This window comes from Eschrichtius robustus, chromosome 7 (genome assembly GCF_028021215.1).
Source record: "Eschrichtius robustus isolate mEscRob2 chromosome 7, mEscRob2.pri, whole genome shotgun sequence".
In the NCBI taxonomy this organism is placed as follows: Eukaryota; Metazoa; Chordata; class Mammalia; order Artiodactyla; family Eschrichtiidae; genus Eschrichtius; species Eschrichtius robustus.
This window is the reverse complement of record NC_090830.1, coordinates 75,419,520-75,442,266: the sequence shown is the minus strand read 5'-3', so window position 1 is coordinate 75,442,266 and position 22,747 is coordinate 75,419,520. Positions and strand designations below refer to the sequence as shown.

General features: G+C 47.8%; 1 protein-coding gene and 1 long non-coding RNA gene across 2 annotated transcripts in view; one reads left to right on the top strand and one right to left on the bottom strand.

The window, feature by feature from the left end:
• The first annotated feature begins 4,381 nt into the window (after positions 1 to 4,381).
• Positions 4,382 to 22,747, top strand: part of NPFFR1 (neuropeptide FF receptor 1) — a 20,432-nt gene continuing 2,066 nt past the window's right edge. Inside the window, 3 exon segments of the mRNA XM_068547736.1 lie at positions 4,382 to 4,439; positions 14,479 to 14,793; positions 21,686 to 21,785. Coding sequence (XP_068403837.1) covers positions 4,433 to 4,439; positions 14,479 to 14,793; positions 21,686 to 21,785 — 422 coding nt within the window. The 5' untranslated portion in view covers positions 4,382 to 4,432.
• LOC137767092 (uncharacterized) overlaps positions 13,641 to 22,747 on the bottom strand; it is a 22,344-nt gene continuing 13,237 nt past the window's right edge. The window contains exon 3 of the long non-coding RNA XR_011074478.1: positions 13,641 to 13,972. This is a non-coding gene — a long non-coding RNA (uncharacterized lncRNA). The remainder of the gene's footprint in view (positions 13,973 to 22,747) is intronic.

Sequence of the window (22,747 nt, the reverse complement as noted above, 5' to 3'; positions counted from 1 at the left end):
CCTGCAAAGTTTTGAAAAAGTACTGATTCCTAGGCCCTGCCTGCCAGAAACTCCGATTCAATTGGTCTGCACTGGGTCCCAGCACTGGTGGTTTTTTTCTTAAAAGCTCCCTTGTGTGATTCTAAGGTGCGGCCAAGGTTGAGAACCACTGGCCTGTAGAGATTTAAGAAGTTGCCGGGCTTCCCTGGTAGCGCCATGGTTAAGAATCCGCCTGCTAATGCAGGGGACATGGGTTCGAGCCCTGGTCTGGGAAGATCCCACATGCTGCGGAGCAACAAAGCCTGTGTGCCACAACTACTGAGCCCGCGAGCCACAACTACTGAAGCCCACGCGCCCAGAGCCCATGCTCCACAACAAGAGAAGCCACCGCAATGAGAAGCCCGCGCACCACAATGAAGAGTAGCCCCCGCTCGCCAAAAACTAGAGAAAGCCCACGCGCAGCAAAGAAGACCCAAAGCAGCCAAGAATAAATAAATAAGTTAATTAATAAAAAAAAAGAAAGAAGTTGCAAAAGGACCCTGAGCTGAATTCAGCCCACAGATGTATTTTGTTTGGCCTGCACAATGTTTAGAAGTAATTTTGAGTTAGTTTCTCAATAATTGTAAATTGGGAGCTGAAATTTTTCATGAAAAACTCTGGGTTTCTGGCTTCTGAAAAATCAGAAAAGCTGGCAACCCTGAGCCTACATTCTGATGGCAGTGATCTCCTGGATCTGGAAGCCAGGCAGGAGTGCCCTAGTGGCCACACCTGGCCACATTCATTTATGCATTGGCCTCACCTGCCCCGCCCCTGTAGGCCCCCAAGTCTGACACCTGGTTAATGTTCAGCCTGTGCAGAGGGGTGTCTTTCCCTAGGAGGACAGCACAGCAGGAGGAGCGGCCAGCAGGGCAGGGGAGGGATGATGAGCTGATTTAAAAAGAGGTGGGATTTCCAGGTTTGTGTCCACTGGGAGCTAGGAATGTGAGTACTAGGAGACCAGATTAGTGATCACCAAATGATTTGCTTCTAATCCCACCTCCGTTTTCACATTGATGCCAAGAATGTGGACTTAAGCAACTGTGTAACTTGCTCAAGGTTACACAGTAAGCAGAACTTGTTCTAGAACCGGAGACTCCTGACTCCCAGACACAGCATCACACAGCCTAACACATGGCACACTGCCAGCCTGGACTTCAGCCAGGTTGCTTGGCTAAACCTCAGTTCCTCCAAATTCACCACAGCCCATTAAACCTTCCCTCCCTTGGCTGGCGGTTCCTGTTTTGCTTTCTCCAAGGAGAAAGGCAGTCCTTCAGTCATGTGATTGCCCCTCTGACCTCCCTCAGTGCCCCCAGAAAGCTTGATTTAAGAAGATCACCCTTTACCTTCTCCCCCACCCTTCCCTTCAGACCCTTCTCCAAGCAGGGGTCCACATCGATTCCAGTTAGCACAGGAAGCGCTCCTCCCTTCAAGGACCTTCTCAATCCCACTGCCCTCCTGCCAGCTCCTGGCATCCAGCTTTTCAGATGGAAATCAGTTCCCAGGAAGGTGAGGCGGTCTGTGCAAAGACTCCCTGGGACACAGCACTTGAACCCAGCCACAGCTGTCGGGGGTGGGGTGGGATGGGGAGCAGCTCCCCTGAGCATGAGGGGCGAGGCCAAGGGCTTGGCCAGAATGGGCAGAGCGGGAAGCCTTGAAGGGCAAGGAAGTGGTGGGGCTCCTCGAGATGAACAGGGATTGCTTCTGTGCCCTGGATGACTGCACTCATAGTTTCTCAGATGCTCCCAGAGGACCAAGAACCTTGAGTGTAGGCTGGGGTGGGGGACAGCAGGGCCAATGCCTTAGGGGTCCAGAGGAATGTTCTGCCTCTTTCCTCCACTGTCCAGCTGTGTAATATTGGGTAAGTCATTAACCTTAGTGGCGTCACCTGTAAAAGAAGAGTGACGATGCCTGCTTGACTGAAAGTTCGGGGCTGGGCAGTACCCCAGACTGACGGGCAGGTGAACCTGGGAGGAGGCATGATCTGAAATAGAGCAGTGGCAGTCAGCTTTCCCGGGAGGCCCTTTGGAGGAGGAAGGGGAGTGAGAGGAGAAACTTTTTAAATCTTCATAGAAAGACCTTTACCCAATCTATCTGTGTAGCCTCCACCCATAACTTTGGGGATAAGGAAGGACACTGTGTCAGTGGTACTTGCCTTTTTATCCTCACAGCAGTCTTGAGAAGAAGATGACAAATCCCATTTTACAGGTGGGGAAAACGAGGTTAGAGGGCTTAAGCGACTTATGCAGGGCCACACAGATAATAAATGGTGGAGACAGAATTCACACCCAGGTCTTCCTATCCACGGCACTGCCCTGCCTGGCCCTCAAAGTCTGGACCACTGAGTTTGTTTTGAATGGTTCCACATGTACTTGGGCACAGTACAAAGGTTCCGACGGTGAAAGAAAGAAGTCTGCAGAAGAGGAGGGAGAAGGAAGGAAAAGAGGCTCTGTGATCCAGAATGATTTAAATAAAAAAGACCAGGTGGGGGAATTGACCACAAGCTTAAGTTAATGCACCAGAATGATGTGGCTGCTAAAGAAAGAAGAAAAGGAGGGGAAAAAGAAGGAGGAACCAAGAAAAGGTGAGACTGAACTATTCAAAGCCTAGTGCCCACATAAATATAGCTCATATTTATTGAGCACCTTCTACGTTAGGCACTGTTGTAAGTGCTTTGCTATATGGTAGGCACTATTATTATCCCTACTTTTTAGATGAAGCGAAACTGAGGCACAAAGAGGTTATATAAATTTCCCAAAGTCACACATACAATAAATGGCAGTGCTGGACTATGCAGATTTTACAGCCTTGCCCTGAACTCTGCATTGGTCAAGGGGGCTTGATGTGACTTGTCACAGTTCTGGGTCCTATCAGGGAGACTTCAAGAACTGCGAGCACTTCCACAGGAGGGTGGACTCAAGATAGTAATGATATGATAACTAACTTTTATTGAGCTCTTACTCTGAGCCAGGCACTATTCCAAGAGCTTTACACAGAGGAACTCCTTTCATCTTCACAATAACTCTAGGGGATAGGCATTATCCCCATTTTACAGATGAAACTGAGGCAAATCACAGGAAGCAAAAAGCCCAAAGAAACTCAGGTGTTTCACCTGCAGAAGGGCAGACTTGAGAGGGTGCCCTCCCTCCCTCCAGCTCTCTGAAGGGCTGTCCTGGGGAAAAGAGAGTGACCTGGAGGCAGAAGAACCCACTGCTGGGCATTAGGATGGGGACACCTGCCCAGGTCAGGGTTACACTCAGTGACCTCTAAGGCCCTTCCAGTCCTGAGACTCTGCCAGCCATTTGGGGCAGAGGACAGGCTAGAGGGAGAAGGGAGACTAGGAAGAAGCCTGGTGGGAACCGTTTCCCCAGAGTCCCCCCAGAATAAACCCCTAATCCCCAATAATGGGAAGAATGGGACGTTCACTCTCTTCCATCTGCCTGGAACCTGGGATCATCATTCATATGACAAAAGTCTATGGTGGTGCCTGACAGGGGCTGGAATGGTGAGAGGGAGATGGCCTCCTATCCAGCTCAACAGACCATTTGTTGGGCATCTACTACATGCTGGGCAGAAACTTTGACGTCATCTCATTTACTTCCCTCAAAGCCATTTCACAAATGCAGAAACTGAGGCTCAGGTGCAGGTAAGACACTTGCCCAAGGGTAGACATCTGGTGAGCGCCTGGCCAGTTAATTCCAGAGTCAGTGGTCATCTACTGACACATTGTCCCTGCTCTCCTTGCCCTCCTGTGTATCACAGCTGCCTCCATCCCCTTCTCAGGAGGGCCTCAGGGTCCTGGACACCAGGCTGGGTGGCTGGGGGTCAGGCTGGGGTGAGACGAGGACGAGGAGTGGCGCTGGGATGGGAGTCACGGGGAGAGGGACACAGAGTTATCGGATGTCGCTGCCAGGGCTGCAGTTGCCACTGGGCTGTCCTCTACTTTGGACGGGTGCTCCGTCCCTGCGGAGGGAGTCACATCTGGGAGGCGACCCGGGGCGCCCAGGCTCGGACACATGCTGCGGGCAGGGGGCGCTGCGCAGGCAAACGTGTGCCGGGTGCCATGGCGACGGCGCGGCGCGGCACGAGCCCCCTCCCTCTGGACGGGGAGGGCGGGCAGCGGGCAGCGGGCAGTAGAGCCGGGAGGGTAGCTGCGCTGCTCGGGAGCCTTCAGCCCCGGCCGCTGCCCGGCCGCCTCCGGGCGGCAAGGGGAGCGAGACCCCGCGCAGGGCTGGGGCCTGCGAGCGCACGCCCCTCTGCCCGCTTCCGCCGGGCCCTGGGCTAGAACCGCCAAGCGCAGAGGCTGGGGCGCGCGCCAGCAGCCCAGCGCCGGAGCCCCCCGGTACCCTGCCGGCTCACAGGGGCCCGCTGCCTCCCCCCGTCGGTGACTGTCCCAGAGCGGGCCGGAGTGGGCAGCATGGAGGGTGAGTGACCCCGGGGCTGGGGCTGGGGCTGGGGCTGGGGGTGGGTGGGTACCGACTAAGGAGCAGTGAGCCAAGAGAGAGGAAAGGGACTGGGGGTCTGATGGGGGGCTGTCCAGAGCCCGACACTGTGACACTGTGTGTATGTGTGTGTGTGACAGACAGACACACATTGAGAGAGAGAGAGAAAGACCTAGAGTGCTCTGTAGTGTGTGTGCGTGAATATGTATGTGTGAGAAACTGAGAGAGAGAGGGAGTGGGGGAAAGACCTGGAAGCCTCTGTCCCTGTGTGCATAGGACGCTCCCTCCTGCCTGGGCAGGGGATCCTTTGAAACCGGCTGAGGACAGCTTACCTATTAGCTTTAGAGTAATTGCCATCCCTTCCAGCAGGCAAAGTCGCAGAGATGGAATTCTACACAAGATCTCCTCAATGCAGAATTTCCCTCCCTGGGAGAAAGGAGAGGGAACTATGGAGCTGACCTCCAGGACTTTAAGGGATAGGAACCCAAGGCATAAGGCTGCTTCCTCCAGCCTTACCAGGTGGGGGTCCAGACGCCCCTCTCAGCCAGTGTGGGAAGGGAAACCATACTTGGGCAAAGAAACTGGAGGACTGAGGGCTGGTCCACTGGCTTGCTGGGTGTCTTTGGGGTTTTGCCTAAATCTCTCCGTGCTATTGGTTACCCATCTCTTGAATGGAGAAACTTACATTCAGCTGGCTTCACAGAGTGGCTGTGAGGGTAAAATAAGACAAGATGTGAACAAAATCATACCTGTAAAAGAAGGCTGCTCCAGGAGGTAATAAAACCCAGAAATGGCAAGCAAGGCATTGCAAACACCGCTGGCAAGAAAGAAAAGGGAGTTTTACAGAACATCGTGTGCAGCTGCACTTGTAGCTTTCCAGTGAGCTAGGGTTGAAAAGTGCACACACACAACACAATGAGAAATGAGATACAATGAGATACAATGAGAAATGCAGAACCGAAGTGTCAGTGAACAGAAGCCAAGGAAAACTGGCGAAGACAGAGCAAAGAGCTTTCAAAGTCTGCGTAAGGATAGCAAATGAACCTGCTCGGGGCTTGGGCGTGTGGTGCTCGTAACCTTTATGCACAAGGGAGAGCAGCCAGCGCAGGGCACAGGCAATTTTACTTCAAATGGTGGAATGAGGAGCATAAGGAGGAAATTGAAGCCCAAGATAGGTGATTGGATAAGGCGTCAAGCCACATACAATCCAAGCCCAGACAAATGACATCCCAGGGACCTGGAGCCATTTGCAGATATAATTATTACCTTAGAGGAAATGACAGAGAATGAAGGAAGTGCCAGAAAACTGAAGATGGGCAAATGTCCTGATTTTCAGAAAGGAAGAAAAGGTAGATTTAAAAAAACCCTAAACTGCTCAGATTGATATTGACCTCTATTAAAATTCCAGAATAAATTATCAAACATATAGTGAACACTTAGGAGACAATAAAGCAATCACACATCTAAGAATTTTTTTCAAAGGATGCCATCCTGTACGCTTGCAAAGATATGTGCCCAAGCATTTTCATCACACTGCAAAATTGGGAATCATCCAGATGTCCATAAATTAAGTAAATTAAATGATGAGAACACCTGCAACGGCATGCTGTATAGACACTAAGAATTGTGTTTAGGATTTTATTTACTGGCACGAAAATATGTTTACTGCCTACTGTGAGTAATTTTTTAAAAAGCAGGTTTTAGAACACATGTTTAGTATGATCCCCTTTATGCAAAATTACATAGGCTTATTATTGGATGTATATGTAAAGTATAAGCAAAGAGATGGTCACTAACATCTTTGGGTGCTCCTGCTTCTGAAAGCATACCCTAAGAGAGCTTATGCCTGGAAGCAGAGGTCAGGAGAGTAAGATGGGAAAGGGAGAAAAGGCAAGAACCAGAACCAGGTGTGTGGACGAGCTGGGTTCAGCTATGGGCCAGTAGGGTTCTCTCTCTCTGGTCGCCTTCTGAGAAAAGTGCAGAATGCACCTGAGATTTTCGCCACGCAAGATGGGGAGCTGACTGCTCTTTGTTCCTCTCCACTGGCTGTAGTCCCACACTTCTAGGTTGTTCCCGTTTGTGGCTTCAAAGAAAGCAAACCAGAGAGAGCCCTGGTGCAGGCTTGATGAGGCGCTGGAAGTGCAGGGTACTGTCCACCCGGCCAGAATCTTTGGGATGTGTCTGGGAGCATCACAAACGCGTCGGCCATGGGGGTCATCTCTGGGTGTGAAATTTCAGGGATGTTTATTTTACTCTCTTCTTTTGTCATGCTCAGAACTGCTTTATAGTAAGCACATTGTTTTTTTATAAAAACAAAACAATCTTTTTCAAAAAGAAAGAAAATAACGTAGTGGTCATTAGGAACATATTAGTGCTCACTAAGAACAGACCAGGCTAAACCTACCAAATTTCCTCTTTCAGACTGGGTTTCCAAGAGGTAGAAAGATGAATTACGAGATTTCAGCAGGACCCTGCTAAGTTCTCTCATGAGAGCCCTGTGAACTGATGGAGAGTTGCGGGAAGGGGGTTGGAGGACTGATGGCGGGGCTTTCATTAAGACTTTAATACACCTTAGAGGTCCCTCGGACTCTGACCTTGACATGACATTAAATAATTTAGAGGGAAAATAAAAGGCATGCTCATCAAATCTGTGGATAAGAGCCATAACACCCACACGGCAACAGTTCAAGATTTAAATGAAGGGTATCTTAACATTCTGGAATGCTGGATCAAAACCAAGAAAGTGAAATGAAAATGGAAGTGAAATGCAAAGTCCTGAATTTAGATCCCCCCCAAAATCAATTGCGTACATTTCAAATAGGGGAGATCTGGCTTGCAATCTTGAGGAAGGTTTCTGGGGAGATCAAAATGGATTGACAGTGAGATGGATCTAGAATCCTGCTTGCTGAAGAGACACTGAGATGTTCAGGGTGGGAAAAAAGGCAGGGAGAGGGGGATGACCTTGGGGACAGGTGCCCATTCTTGTTCTGTGTGGCTCCAGGGAGCAGAACTGGGGCAGGTGGGGACAAGTTACAGTAAGACAACTCAGCTCAACAACAGGAAGAACCTTCTGTCACTCAGAGTTGGCCTAGAAGCTGTGTGCTTACCAGGTCTCATTGAGCAAGGGTCACGGACTGGCCGGATTACTGACTGGAGGGCAGAAGGAGGTATTCTTGGGTGGCTGGCCCAAAAATAGGATCTGGATGGTCTCTGAGGGCTTGCAGACAGACACCGCAGTCTGCCCAGCCTCCTGCAGAGCTGCTGGGGTCAGTGGGCAGTGGTCCCCCTCAGGCCTTCCACCCTGGGCCTTGGCTGCATGGTATGCTGTGCAGTGAGACAGCAGAGGACAGCAGTCCCCGCCCCAGTCCCAGCCCAACCCCAGTCTAGCGGCGTCCTCAGAGCCCCTGGAAGCCTCCACAGCTGCCTGCCCGGCCTGGGAGCTCCGTGGCAGAGGGAGGCCAGAGGCTGGGAGGATCTCTGCTCACACTGCCTGGCGGTGGGTGACTTGTGGGGAAGTGGCCCATGCGGGGGAAGGTCACCGGAGAGAGGAGGGGACAGGAACAAGCTAGCTGGTGTCCCTCCAGCGCGGGACACAGAAGCTTCTTGGAAGTCCAGGTGGGCTCTGCTTTTCCGTGCCCCCAGAAATGCTGCCAGAGACACTGTCAGAGTTGAGACCCACTGATGTAGTGAGTATTTTAATCATATTTATCAGAGCTTCCTTCTGATTAGAAGGGTTAAAACTCAGGTTAGTGATAAAGGAAAATAAGAGTCACTTAAAACACCCGCTGTGAATATACACTGTTGACGGTTTTTTGTTTATTTTTTGTCATTTGTTTGGAATGGCACACACACACTTTTATACGGAATACAGTTGATAATGCATGTACATACTATTTTGTAAGCATTTCAACCTTGGCCAGTATTTTCCCTCACACCATCAGAACTTGTTCTATTCCTTAAGTGAATCCCTAGAAGTGGAACGCCTGGCTCCGGGTGTGGGTGTGGTGTCAGGGTGCTGAATGGATGTGCCCCAGTTGCAAAGGCTGAGCGATGGGTGCCTCTCCCACGCCCCGCAGCGCACAGCCACTCTCTGGCATCACTGAGCGCTTTTCCTCTCTGTGAACCTGATTGATGGAAAGCTTACCCCTGTGTTCTTTTAAAATTGCATTTCTTTGATTACCAACGAACTTTTTTGTCTCATGTGTTCATTAGTCATTTGTACTGTGTTGTGCTGTGTTCTTCTGTGGGTCCCCAGTGGCTCACGGCCCAGGCTGTGTTCACCCAGGAGGCTCTTGGGAAGTGGGTGCTGAATGGTGAACCCAGGTCTCTAGTCTGGGGCTGAGCTCCCAGGTGGTGGTACCAGGGCAGACAAGCAGGTGGCTATAACGATGAAGGTATTAGTGGGAGAGCTGTGAACTCAGAGGAGTACCCAGACGGATTCTTTGCTCAGGAACTTCATTTTGGTGTTGATTTATCTCTCATGCATCTTTCAGGCTTTGCAGGGAGGCCCACACTAAAAGTATTATAAAAGTATCATGCTCAGATTCATTGTGCAGTTTAATACTGTCAGTAGGGCTGCTGCTGGGCTAACACGTATTGAGTGCCATGTGTCCCACATTTTGCTGAGTTCTCTTCATATGTTATCTCACTCTTTTCAGTAAGTGTGAGCTTATCTCCATTTTGCCAGTGAAGACTTTGGTTTCCAGAGAGGAGATGACTTACCCGAGGTCATAGCCAGGAATTGTGTGTTTCCACTTTAAAGCTGAGAACAATAAGTTCCCACATAGATGAGGAGATGTCTTAGTCAGCTTGGGCTGCTGTAACAAAATACCATAGACTGGGTGGCTTATAAACAACTGAAATTTACTTCTTACAGTTCTGGAGGTTGGGAAGTCCAAGATCAAGGTGCAAATCCAGTGTCTGGTGAGGACCCGCTTCTTAGTTCACACACGGGCTCCCTGTGTCCTCAGGTGGTGGAAGGGGCAAGGGAACTCTCTGAGGTCTCTTTTACAAAGGCGCTAATCCCATTCATGAGAGCTTTCCCTCATGACCTAATTACAGTTGACCCTTGAAAAACACGGGTCTGAACTGCGTTAGTCCACTTATACCCAGATTTTTTTTTTCAGTAGATGCGTACTACAGTACTGAACGATCTGTGGCTCGTTGAATCCATGGATGTGGATCCACAGATACGGAGGGCTGACTGTAAAGTTATATTCGGATTTTCGACTGCACAGGGGTCCGAGCCCCTAACCACCCCATGTGTTGTTCAAGGGTCAACTATACCTCCCAAAGGCCCTACTTCCAAATACCATCACACTGGGGAAAAGGTTATATAGCATATGAATTTTGAGGGGACACAGATATTCCATCTGTTGCCTGAAGTCACCAGGCAGGAGAGCTGGGATTTCCCAGTCTGTGTGCATCCACTACCTTCAGGGTCTTTGGTCCAACTCCTTTATCTGTGGTTCCCAGACTGGAGTGTCCATCAGAATCACCTGGAGGATGCGTTAAACCAGAGATACCTGGTTTCTGGTTCCCTAGATCGGGGGTGATTCCTGAGAATCTGCATTTCTAGCAAGTTCCAGGGGAAGCTGATGCTGCTGGCCGGGGACCATACACTGAGAACCAGCGCACCCCCATCTTCTCTCTGGCCCCAGACTTTCAGTGGCTCACAGCTTGATCTCTCAGATCATCAGAATGCCCTGGAGATAACCATTATTATACCCTGAGACCTCCAGGAAGCTCCCCGAGTAGAGGAATGGCTTAATTGGGTTCAGCGGATGAAATTTTCACAGGCTGTAGTGTATCCACAAGGGCACCAGGCAGATCCCAGGAAGGACGAGTCCAGGTGTTAATGAGGTCTCCGGCTGCTGGCTTGGGGCCCAGTGGGGTGGGAGGCCTGCCTGCCTCCAACCCATCTCACCACAGGCCAGAGGAGTTGCCAGGAATAGGAAGCAGTTTTTCCTCCTTGAGAATAAATGCCGGAAACTGGCCTAAGTATAGAGACTGATGCTCAGGCTCAGCCGAGGGTCCAGGGACGGGCAGGGTTGCTCCCAGACACTTCTCAGGGCCAAATGAAAGGCAGTGGGGGAAACAGGCAGACTAGAGTTTAGCTGGGCAGGTTCTGGCAGTTTCCTCTACCCATCTACACCCACAGATTTCCCCAAGTCATGCGGGTTGATTTTGAGGCTCAGCAAGGGTGAGCTATCTAGGGAGGCTCCCAGCAGACTCTGTGATGGGGGTTCTTTCCAGAGGACCCTGGAGAAGGCCTTTCAACACCAGAAATGCCAGCCTTGAGCAGGACCCTGTCACCTGATGTTGGGATTTGTCTTTCTTTCCTTTTTCTCCTCATACAAATATTTATCCATTCAACAACCATTTACAATTGTCAGGCCCTGATGAGATGCTGGGGATATGACCACCAATGAAAGAGTGAAGATCCCTGCTCTCCAGGACCTGACTTTCAAAGGTGGAGAAAAAAACCAGTAAACCTGGAAAGAAATAAAATATTGGCAGATTGAAGAAAATAAGCAGGATGCTGTGAGAGATAATAGTGGGGCACCTAAACTAAATAGAGTAATCAGGTACAGGCTTCTCCGAAAGACAACGTTTAATTGAAAGCTAAAGGAGGGGAAGAGGCAGAGGGAATAGGAAGAGATAAAGGGATTGAGATTGGAAAGAGCAAGAATGTGTTGGAGGCATCACGAGGTGACCAGAGCACAAAGGGCAAAGGGGAGAGTAGCAGGGGGTGAGGCCAGTGATGACAACAGGAATCAGACCATGCAGTAAAGAGTTCGGATTGTATTCGGGATGTGATGAGGAGTCTAGGCAATAATTGTTAGTGGCTCCTGCTGAAAACATTGGTGAAAAGCTAATGGGGAACTTGACAGTGGAGGGATCAGGCTGACATCACCTAAGCCCACTGATCAACCTTAGCGTTAAGAAAGAGACCACCAGGTGGCCTAGTGGTTAGGATTCCGGGCTTTCACTGCCGCAGCCCAGGATTCTGCAAGTCGCGTGGCCAAAAAAAAAAAACAAAAATAGAGAGAGAGAGACCACCAGACATAATCAGATCAAGCCTCTAGATCTAATTATCATTTATAGGAAATACAGGGGACAGAGAGTAGAACGTGTAAAATTACATCAAGAGGGAACAATCAGCAAAATCCAGTCTGTGAGAAATTCTACAGACAAATGATGCAGACATTTATACGACAAATAAATTGCAGGGGGCCAAAAAGAAACAGAGGGAAAACCTAGAAAATAAGAGAGACTTAAGAGCCACATTAACCAAATGCAATGTGGAGATGGTGATAGATTTTACAATAACAGACCTCCAAGAATCAAGATTCCTGCTCCACACCCCTTTTGCCATGTAATGTTGCCACTCCTTCTATCAAGAGGTGGAAAATGTTTCTCCTTTGGCTTGAATCTGGGCTGACTTTGTGACTTGCCTTGGCCAACAGAATGTGGCAGAAGTGATGATATGAAAATTCTGGAGCTTAGATCTTAAGAAGCCTGTGGCTTCTTCCCTTGTTGTCTTGGAACCCTGAGACCGCCAAGCTAGCCTCTCATGAAAAAACCCAGTCTAGCCTCTTGGAAGATGAGAGGCCACATGGAGGAGAACTAAGACACCATAGCACCAACCACCAGCCATGTGAGGGAGGTCATCTTGGACCTGCCAGCCCCAGCTGAGCCATCAGATGACCACAGCTGCATGAGTGATCCCGAGAGAGACCTGCAGAAGGGCCACTCAGATTACTAAACCACAGTGCCATGTCACTAGATTTTGGGGTGGTTCACCACATAATACGGAATAGAAACAGAAACCTTGTTTGGATCCTCACTCAAACAAACCAATTATTTTAAAAATTCTGTAACAATGAGAGAATTTTGAATGCTGGATAATTGATAATATTGTGACATAATGGTTAATTTTGTTAGGTGTGATAATGATACTGGGTTATGGATTTTTCTTGAGTCCTAATTTTTAGAGATACAATCTGAAATATTTATGAATGAAAGGAAGTGATGTGATTGTGCCTCAGAATAATCCAAAGAGAGGTGTGGGTATGGATGAAACAAAATTGGCCTTGAGATGGTAATTGTTGAAGGTGGATGATGTATACATGGAGGTTCTTTATACTCTTCTCTCTTGTCATGGTTCATTAAACTATATACTCTTGTATATATTCACTATTACATTCTCTCTTGTACATGTTTGACATATTAAAATAAAGATGTTTGGGTACAACTGGATGCCCCCGGAGGGCCTAAGCAGGGGAATATCATTTCCTCTTCTCACTGTGCACCCAAATCTTCCAGTTTCTCCCCCTCCACCGGCAGTCCCTCCACCCCCCTCCCGAGTGCCCCGCTGCACCTGCTGGTCCCTGTGGCCCCCACTGTGCCAGGTCATCGGCCTGTGCTCCCCCAGTGTCTTTCTAGCCTCCAGGTCCCAAGCCTCTGGCTGGCCTCCAGGTCCCAAGCCTCTGGCCGGCCTCCAGGCCAGTGGCTGAGCTCTGGATAAAACAGAAGATTCCCCCAAAGACTCCTCATCTCCTGGAACAGCCCACATTCAATCCCAGAGGAAGGCAGGAGGAGAGTTTACAAGATGACATCATGAGTCACCATAACTAATGACTTCCCAGAAGAGCTGTGGTTGGACACTCAGCCGCTCCCTTCCATACGTGTCTAGAGAGACACACACTGAAGCCTGGGATGAATTAGAGACACACAGAGCAGGGCCAACTCTGTTGCAGGCACCTGTGCCCCCTTGAGCGAGTCTGGGAACCCCTCTGATCCCAGTTCTCCCATTTCAAATGGGGCTAATACCTAACCTGTTTACCTCATGGGGTAATGGGGAGGGTTAGATCAAATAATAGACACGGAAGCGCTTTGTTAAATGCTGTGCAAATGAGGCAGCTGATACCACCATGGGAGGAGGTAAAGGGTGGGTGGTGGCCTTGGCTTTGGATGGTCTTCCGGAGAATTTAACGTGTGCCTTCTTTGATCCTCAGCCCTGGTTCAGAGTCCCCTTTCGTTCTCTCTCCCTCTACTGCCTTCTTGCCTCCCCAACTAAAGTTCTGTGGAGATGATGAGGAGGGACATCAAAGATTTTGAGGGTCTCATAGTTAGGATCCCAGAAGAAAACAAGTGGTGCACTCAGAAAGGGTTTAACAGAAGAGAGTTTAATAGAGAGACTTTACAGTGGGCAGGGGAAGGCAAGAGAACCAGCATGGGATGGTGACGCACCCAGCGACTGGCAGTCACAGGAAGCGGTCAGTGCAGAGAGGCAACGGTGTCACTGCGGCTCTGCAAGAGCTGGCGCCATGGGAGAGGAGTCACCCAGCAGGAGCTGTGCCCATAAAGACAGTCCCACAGGAGACCTGGTCCAGGCAGGGACGGAGTCAGGAGATGAATACCCTGACCTCTCTCTCCTCCATTCCTTCAAGCTCCTTCAGTGCCTCCCATTGGCTGAACCCAGTCAAAAACCAGAGGGCAGGGAATAGAATCTAAAAAAGAATGGGTATATGTATACGTATAACTGACTCACTTTGCTGTACAGCAGAAACCAACACAACATTGTAAATCAACTATATGCCAATAAACAAACAAACAAACAAGCAAACAACCCAGAGGGCAAGGGAACTTGGGTCATATAGTCCTGATGTAATGTAATCCTGAGAAGTCAGCCTCTGGGGCAGAGAGCGGGGCTGAGAAGGATGGAGCCTAGATGGGGCAGAGGGGGATTGTGTGCAAATGGAGAAGAGCCAACATTGGGAAATGAAATGAGTGGTGGACAAGACGGGGTGGGAGGTGTGAGATCAGGGTTTGAGTGGCTGTGGGATGGAAGTCTTGAATCAGTGCATCCAGTTGCAGTTGGAATTGAGTACACGATCTGGGTATTAGGGCAGGGGCAGGGGCAGGGTTTGGAGCACAGAAGGATCTCGCCAGCGGTGAGAAGTCAGTCATCTCTTCTTCGCCTAGGGTCCTGACCCGTGTGCTCCTTTGCTCCTAGGGGAGCCCTCCCAGCCTTCCAACAGCAGCCGGCCCCCATGCCAGAATGGGAGTGATGCCGAGGCCAACCCCGCTGCAAACCTCACCTTCTGCTCCTACTACCAGCACTCCTCCCTGGTGGCTGCCATGTTCATTGTGGCCTACGTGCTCATCTTCCTCCTCTGCATGGTGGGCAACACCCTGGTCTGCTTCATTGTGCTCAAGAACCGGCACATGCGCACCGTCACCAACACGTTTATCCTCAACCTGGCTGTCAGCGACCTGCTGGTGGGCATTTTCTGCATGCCCACCACCCTTGTGGACAACCTCATCACTGGTGAGTGGCAGCGCTAGAGGCAGCAGGAGTGCCCCCACCCCTGAAATCACGGCTGGCCTGGTCTCTTGGCCAAGATGCCATTGTCTCAGAATCTCAAGACAGCCTTGTGGCTGAGGGATTAGACTAGCAATAATAGATATAACGAATTAATCATTTTCTATGTTCCAGGCATTGTGTGATTTACTCTTCCTGCATGATCTTAACTAATCCGCACAACAATCCAATGAAGTATGCGTTATTGTTATCCCCAATTTATGGATGAGAAAACTGATGCTCAGAGTGATTAAAGGGGCAGGTGTGTAGTTTACACGGCTAAGTGTCAAGTCCCACATTCTCACATCTATATTTCTAACCACTACACTGTTCAATCCTACTCTCCCAGGGAGCTCCCTTGGGCAGAACTAGAACCAGCTGGTAGAAGTGGGAGGGAGGCAGGTTTCCTCTGAATAAGGACCTAAAAACTTATTTGAGATGTTCTCCAACAAAAGAGTGTTCTCTCGTACAGGTATTGTGCTTGCTGTCACTGGGAGTGTCTAAGTAGGGAGTGGCTGGCTGTTTAGCAGGGATTGTGTAGAAGGGATTCAAGCAGAACTAGACCACCTGACCTCTAAATTCCTGCCTGTCATCCTGCAAATATCAGAAGGATCCTACCGTCATCTATTCTCTCTCCTGTGATTCGCCTTTCTTATTTCAGAATAAGCCTCCACAGACTAACTGGTGGGAAGGACTAGTTTCCAGAGCTGTGGAGACCCCTAGAGGTCTGCACCTGCAGGTTCTGAGCTCAGAGCTCCCAGGAGCTCAGGATTCAAACGGACAGCCCCATTTGGAGTGACTTAGCTGACTTGAGGCTGGGGAACTAGCAGCCTGTGTTTCTGTAGGTTCCAGGACCCAGAAAGTGGAGCCAGGGCTGCCAGTTTCCCCTCGGCTGTACTGGCTGTGCCTGGTGGGATCTTTAATCGCAGCTGAATCCGAGGTTCTTTCAGGGCTGCTGAACAGAAACTGCATCCTTCTTCCCAAAACACACAGGCAAACATATGCATGCATGCACACACGTGCAGAGGTGCACACACATACAGGTGCACGCACGCACACACACACCAGTTAACAATGATATGGTGAGGTCACTAGTGGGTTAAGGTGGTGTCTGCCAGTCATTTTCACATGTGTAAATTTAAAAAATTGTTTAAATTGACAACACATTCACATGGTTCAATGGTCAAAAGCTAACAAAAGGTATCCAGTGAAAAGTGTTCCACCCCTGTGCTCTGGCCTTCCAGCTCTCTCCTGGGAGGGAACCGATGCTGCCAGTGTCTTGTATCTCTTCCCCAAAATACTTAGTGTAAGTACAAGCACTTTCCAAAAATATTTTATATAAGTACAAGCAAATTAAGGAAATGCTAACTTTCTAACCGGTCAGTTCTGCACCTTTACTTTTTTCCTGCTTAAAAATGTAGCATGTGGGACTTCCCTGGTGGCGCAGTGGTTGAGAGTCTGCCTGCCAATGCAGGGGACACGGGTTTGATCCCTGGTCCGGGAGGATCCCACATGCTGCAGAGCAACTGGGCCCGTGCGCCACGGCTGCTGGGCCTGCACTCTAGAGCCCGTGAGCCATAACTGCTGAAGCCCGCATGCCTAGAGCCTGTGCTCCGCAGCAAGAGAGGCCACCGCAGTGAGAAGCACACACACCACAGGGAAGAGGGGCCCCCGCTCGCCGCAACTGGAGAGAGCCCGTGTGCAGCAACGAAAACCCAGTGCAGCCAAAAATAAATAAATAAAATAAATAAATTTGTTAAAAAAAAATGTAGCATGTAATTTGTAAATAGGATTCATTAAAATTAACTTACGTAGAGTAAGTTACTCCATACTAATAAATGAAAGAGGTTTTTATTCTTTTTTTACAACTGTTTAGAATTCCATTGTACAGATGTACTACAATTTATTTAACCAATCTCTTTTTGATGGGTATTTACGTTGTTTGTAATAGAATCTTCTGCAAGAAAAGAAAACTTCACATAGCTTTTCTTTCTTTGTTTTTGTTTCTGTTTTTTTTGAATTCAGGGGCAGAGAGTTGAATTATTCGCATCCACTGTTCCTGGCACTATGTGACTTCACTGTGTTGGGAAGCCCCTTGTTTATCTTTATTCATTCCCTCTGTACCCTTACCCCACTCCAAACCCCCTCCGCCACTGATAGGCAAACATTCTATTAAATGTAATGTTTGTGATTTGCATGCATTCTTACAAAATATGCATTGTACATGTGTGCATGTTTTACATTTAAATATTTTTGTTAAGGTATAATTTAACATACAAAAAATCCACCCTTTTTAGTGTACAGTTCCACAAGTTTTGACAAACATATACAGTCATGTAGTTACAATCAAGATATAGAACAACTTCATTGTCCCCCAAAACTCCCCCTTGTTCATTTGCAGTTGCTTCTTCCCTCTACTCCCTGGCACCATTGGTCTGTTTTCCTGTAGGGACAGAAAATACCGTTTTGCCTTTGCAAGAATATTATATAAATGGAATCATACAGTATGTAGCCTTTTGAATCTGGGTGTGTTTTGTTTTGCTTTCTTTTACTTTCTACTTTGAAATAATTTTAGATAGATGTACTGGAAAGTTGCAAAAATGGTAGAGTGTTCCTATATACTCTTCACCTACCTTCCCTTAATGTTTTTTTGTTTTTTTTTTCTGGAGGAGATTAAGCTTTTATTTCTTTTAAATTTCTTTTATTTATTTATTTTTTATACAGCAGGTTCTTATTAGTTATCTATTTTATACATATTAGTGTATATATGTCAATCCCAACCTCCCAATTCATCCCACCACCTGCCCCCCACACTCCCTGCTTTCCCTGCTTGGTGTCCATACATTTGTTCTCTACATCTGTGTCTCTATTTCTGCCTTGCAAACTGGTTCATCTGTACCATTTTTCTAGATTCCACATATATGCGTTAATATACTATATTTGTTTTTCTCTTTCTGACTTAGTTCACTCTGTATGACAGTCTCTAGGTCCATCCACGTTTGTACAAATGACCCAGTTTCATTCCTTTTTATGGATGAGTAATATTCCATTGTATATATGTACTACATCTTCTTTATCCATTCCTCTGTTGATGGACACTTAGGTTGCTTCCATGACCTGGCTATTGTAAATAGTGCTGCAATGAACATTGGGGTGCATGTGTCTTTTTTTAAAATTAATTAATTAATTAATTAATTTTTGGCTGTGTTGGGTCTTCGTTGCTTCACGCCGGCCTTCTCTAGTTGTGGCGAGCAGGGGCTACACTTCATTGCCATGTGCGGGCTTCTCATTGCAGTGGCTTCTCTTGTTAAGGAGCATGGGCTCTAGGCACGAAGGCGTCAGTAGTTGTGGCTCACGGGCTCTAGAGGGCAGGCTCAGTAGTTGTGGCGCATGGGCTTAGTTGTTCCGTGACATGTGGGATCTTCCCAGACCAGGGCTCGAACCCGTGTCCCCTGCATTGGCAGGTGGATTCTCAACCACTGCTCCACCAGGGAAGCCTTGGGGTGCATGTGTCATTTTGAATTATGGCTTTCTCTGGGTATATGCCCAGTAATGGGATTGCTGGGTCACATGGTAGTTCTATTTTTAGTTATTTAAGGAACCTCCATACTGTTCGCCATAGTGGCTGTATCAATTTACATTCCCACCGATAGTGCAAGAGGGTTCCCTTTTCTCCAAACCCTCTCCAGCATTTGTTGTTTGTTAGATTTTCTGATGATGCCCATTCTAACTGCCCTTAATGTTAATATCCTAAATAACCATAGTATAATGATTGAAACCTGGAAATTAGCATTGATACAATACTATTAACTAATCTGCAGACTTTATTTGAATTTCACTTCTTTCCCCACAAAGGAGTCCCCTGGAGTCCTTTTCTAGTCCAGGATCCAACCGAGGGCCATACATTGTATTTGTTTTTTGTTTGTTTGTTTTCTCCAACCTGTGACTGTTCCTTGGTTCTCGACTTTCCTGACCTTGACATGTTTGAAGAATACTGATCAGTTATTTTGCAGAAACCCCAGAAACTTGGGTTTGCCTTATGTTTTCTTACAATTAGATTTAGTTTATGCATATTTGATGAGAATACTACAGAAGACATACTGATAAGGCACACCTATCAATATGTATTAATGGTGGTGTTAACGTTGATCACTTGGTTAATGTGGTGTCTGCCAGATTTTTCCATTATAAAGCTACCATTTTCCCCTTTATAATTAATAAGTATCTCACTGGGAGATACTTTGAGACTATGCAAATGCCTTGTTTCTCACTATAGTTTTACTCACTAAAAGCATCCATTGGATGGTTCCTGCCTGCAACAGTTATTACTGTTATATTTCCTCAGTGTTGATCTTCTACTTAACATCATTCCTCCTACATTTATTTTACTCTATGGGTTATAACCCAGTTTTACCATTATTTTGTTGCTTAAATTGCCCCCAGTTTTGACTATTGGGAGCTCTTTCAATTTGGCTCCTGTGTCCTTTTGACATGCCACCATAGATTTTTTTCAGTATCTCCTTACTTTCTGGCACCATAAAGTGTTCCAGGCTCACCTTGTATGTTCCCTGCTCCAGCCCTGGAATCAATCAACAATTTCTCTGAGAAGGTCTGGTTCCTTATATTGGAGAATAGCATTTAGAAACCAAGACCTTGGCACTAGATGTGATCGTTGGCACTGGGGTTTCATTGCTTCTAGGCCCTCTCGAGGGACAGAGCTAGGAAATATATGTGTGCTAACACACACATACTTAACATGTGCATCTTTATTTCTATCTATCCATCTGTATGTATATTGAAAACTATTATGCTTCTGATTCCAATCTAATATTACAGGATCATTTTAACTTTCCTCTTTTCCTCACCTGTAACTTCTTTCTCTAACAGTGAGAAATCTAACTCTATTTATCCACAATATATTTACTTATTTGTTCAATCTTGGTATACACATAAGGTAGATTCAGTATTGCTAACCCATACCCTTGTGAGAAACACATTTATTAATGAGAGTACAGTGTGCGTGTATAGTTCTTTTTGTAATCTTATAGTATACGGTCAAAATACTGTTTTCCAAAATTACTGAGGTTAGTTTCTTGCTTCCCCATTCCCCTTCAATGTGGTTATTTTATTCATTTGTAATGCATTTAGGTTCATTTGTTATTGTTTGTGTCCCACTTTGGGTTTCCCCCACATCCTGATGTTAATTACTTATTTTTTTGAGGATGTGAAACATTGCCATAATTCTAAAGAGTCAGATCCATACAAAAAGATATACTCAGAGAAGAGTCACTCCTCTGTCATCTCTACTACCCGATTCTTCCTCATTCTTACCGCCTCCCTGTATAGGTAGCCAATCTCGTTATTTTCTGATCTACCTTCCTATATTTCCTTTGTACAAATGAGCAGATAAGTGTATATTTTCCTATATCCCCTTCTTTCTTACATGAAGGGTAATATACTATAGATACTCTTTGCACTGTGCTTTTTGCATTTAGCAGTATATTTTGAAAACCTCTTCATATCAGTTCATAGAGGTCTTCCTTATTCTTTTTTACAGCTGTATAATACTCTTCTGTGTAGATGTACCATAATTTATTCAACAACTTCTTTATATGGGCATTTAGATTGTTTCTGATATTTTGCAATTACAACAAAGCTACAATGAATAACTCAGTGCATATGTATTTTGTGTCATCAGAGGTGTATATTCAGGATAGAGTAAGATCAAAAGATAAGTGCATAGGTTAGGCATCGCCTAGTTCCCCTCCAGAAGGACTGTAACGGTTTTCATTCCCACCACCGATGTCTGAGAGCTCCTATTTCTCCACAGCAAATATCATTTGCATTTTTAAAATTATGAATGAGGTTTGAACATGTTTTTCATATGTTTCTCAGTCTGCTCTCTACAGCGATATTGACTTTCCATGACATTTAAACTCCCTGGCACCCAGACCAAACTCTCACCAATAATCCATAGTGATTTAGGGACAAAGAGACTGTAAATCAATTAGTCTCCCCCTCTTCACATCTGTAAAAAGGAGAGGATAATGGGGCTGCTGTGAGGATTGAGTGAGCCAGTGCCTGGCATCTAGTAAGTGTGCAGGCAGAAAATCAACATGGGGGAGGCCGCTGGTGAAAGAAGACCCCAGCCTTGGAAGATGACTCCTGTCTGCAGGCACAACAGACAAGAACAAGGTGGGCCCCCCACCGCCCTGCCCCCAGGCCTAGCGGGGCAGAAACACTAGGCAGTTACCAACACACAGCCTCAGGTAGCCAAGATGTGGACCTGGCTACTAGTCCTGAGAGCAGGTGGGACCCAGGTCTCATGAGAAAGCAGAAGCTTGGGGATCAGAGTGAGGACATCAGGTAGGAGGGGCTAGAGCTGCTTATACCTCCCCCTACTTGACAGTCAGGCTTGATCTGTGCTGGTGGTTTCCAACTTTGGCTGCCACTCAAATCTCCTGGGTAGATTTGGAAAATACGGTTGTCTGGTGTGAGCCTGGGCACTGGTCCTTTTCCAAGTTCTCCGCTGATTCTAGTGAGCAGCCAGGGTTGAGAACCACTGGCCTAGAACCTGGAACAGGGCTATGGGAGCAGAAAGCCAGGCAGGGCTGGATGGATCTAAAGTTCATGGAGAGAAATCGCTGGTCAGTATAAAGACTGACTGTAACAGGACTGTCCACGGTGGTATTGGCTGCTGAGTTCCTCACTCCTGGAAGTGTGTAAGCAGAGGCAGGATGACGACCTGGCAGGACATGGAGGAAAGATGCAAGCCAGAGGGGACTGGCCCCGATGGCCGGAGGTCTCTGGCTCTCTGTGAATGAGGCATCTCTCACTCTGGTGGCTTCTGTCATTGCAGGGTGGCCCTTCGACAACACCACATGCAAGATGAGCGGCTTGGTGCAGGGCATGTCCGTGTCAGCTTCTGTTTTCACACTGGTGGCCATTGCCGTGGAAAGGTGAGAAGGTTCCTGTCTGGTTATCCCGGGCCTGGCACTAGGACAAGCTGCTGTCTCCACTGCTGGGCCTGCCAGGAGGCCGAGGCTGCTCTGTGGTCGGTGGGGCTGAATCCTGAGCCACAGAGGGAAGGGTTGTGGGGCTGGCTGCCTTCTAGACTTGGGGGACTGCAGAGGACACTGCCACCTCCTTCTGGAAGGCCCGGAGGCAGCTCCTGAGGAGGTTTAAGAGGGATTCCTGGGCCCTAAGAGGAGCTTGGGGGCAGTCCTTGTTTCCTGAGCAGCAGTCCTCCTTGCTGGTCCCTGACTCCCCATCTCCACCGTGTCCAGCTACTTCTGGTCTTTCCGCCTCAGATTCCATCAGATTCTCTGATAAGCATGGGTCTGCTAATGGAACGGAGCCAGGGACCAAGGAGGCTTTCTTTGCAGGCAACACAACTGACCCAACTGCAATAGGTCCTCCTCCCCATCCTCCCTCTCAGTGAGCCCTTTCAATAAGGGTTCACTCCAGGCACTTCCCCCAGGGTAAGGGAGGCAGGCAGGTAAGCTGGAGGGCTGCCTAGCTGCATGACCTTGGTTAAGTCACTTAACTGCTCTGAATCTCAGTTTTCTCATCTGTAAAATGGTAAATATCCTACAGGGTGGCTGGGAGGCTTCAGTGATCTTCTGTTTGTAAAGCTGATACACACCACCTGGCACAGAGACCAAATGTCAGCTGTTAATATTATTCTATTTCTTCCTTACACCCACACCCTCCTCCTTGTCCTCTTCCCAACATGGGCACCTATTAGCTCCACCCTTTCTAGAATCTAGTGTCTTCATCCTCTCTCCACTTTGGCCCTCATCAAACCCAGTCTTTTGTGACCCAGTGAAGTAGGCAGCTGGGGAGATAGAACTGGGTTCCTGTCTGCAAGGCCACTGATGGTGGGGGAAGTCCTCCTTCACTGATCTTCATTTTGTTGTCA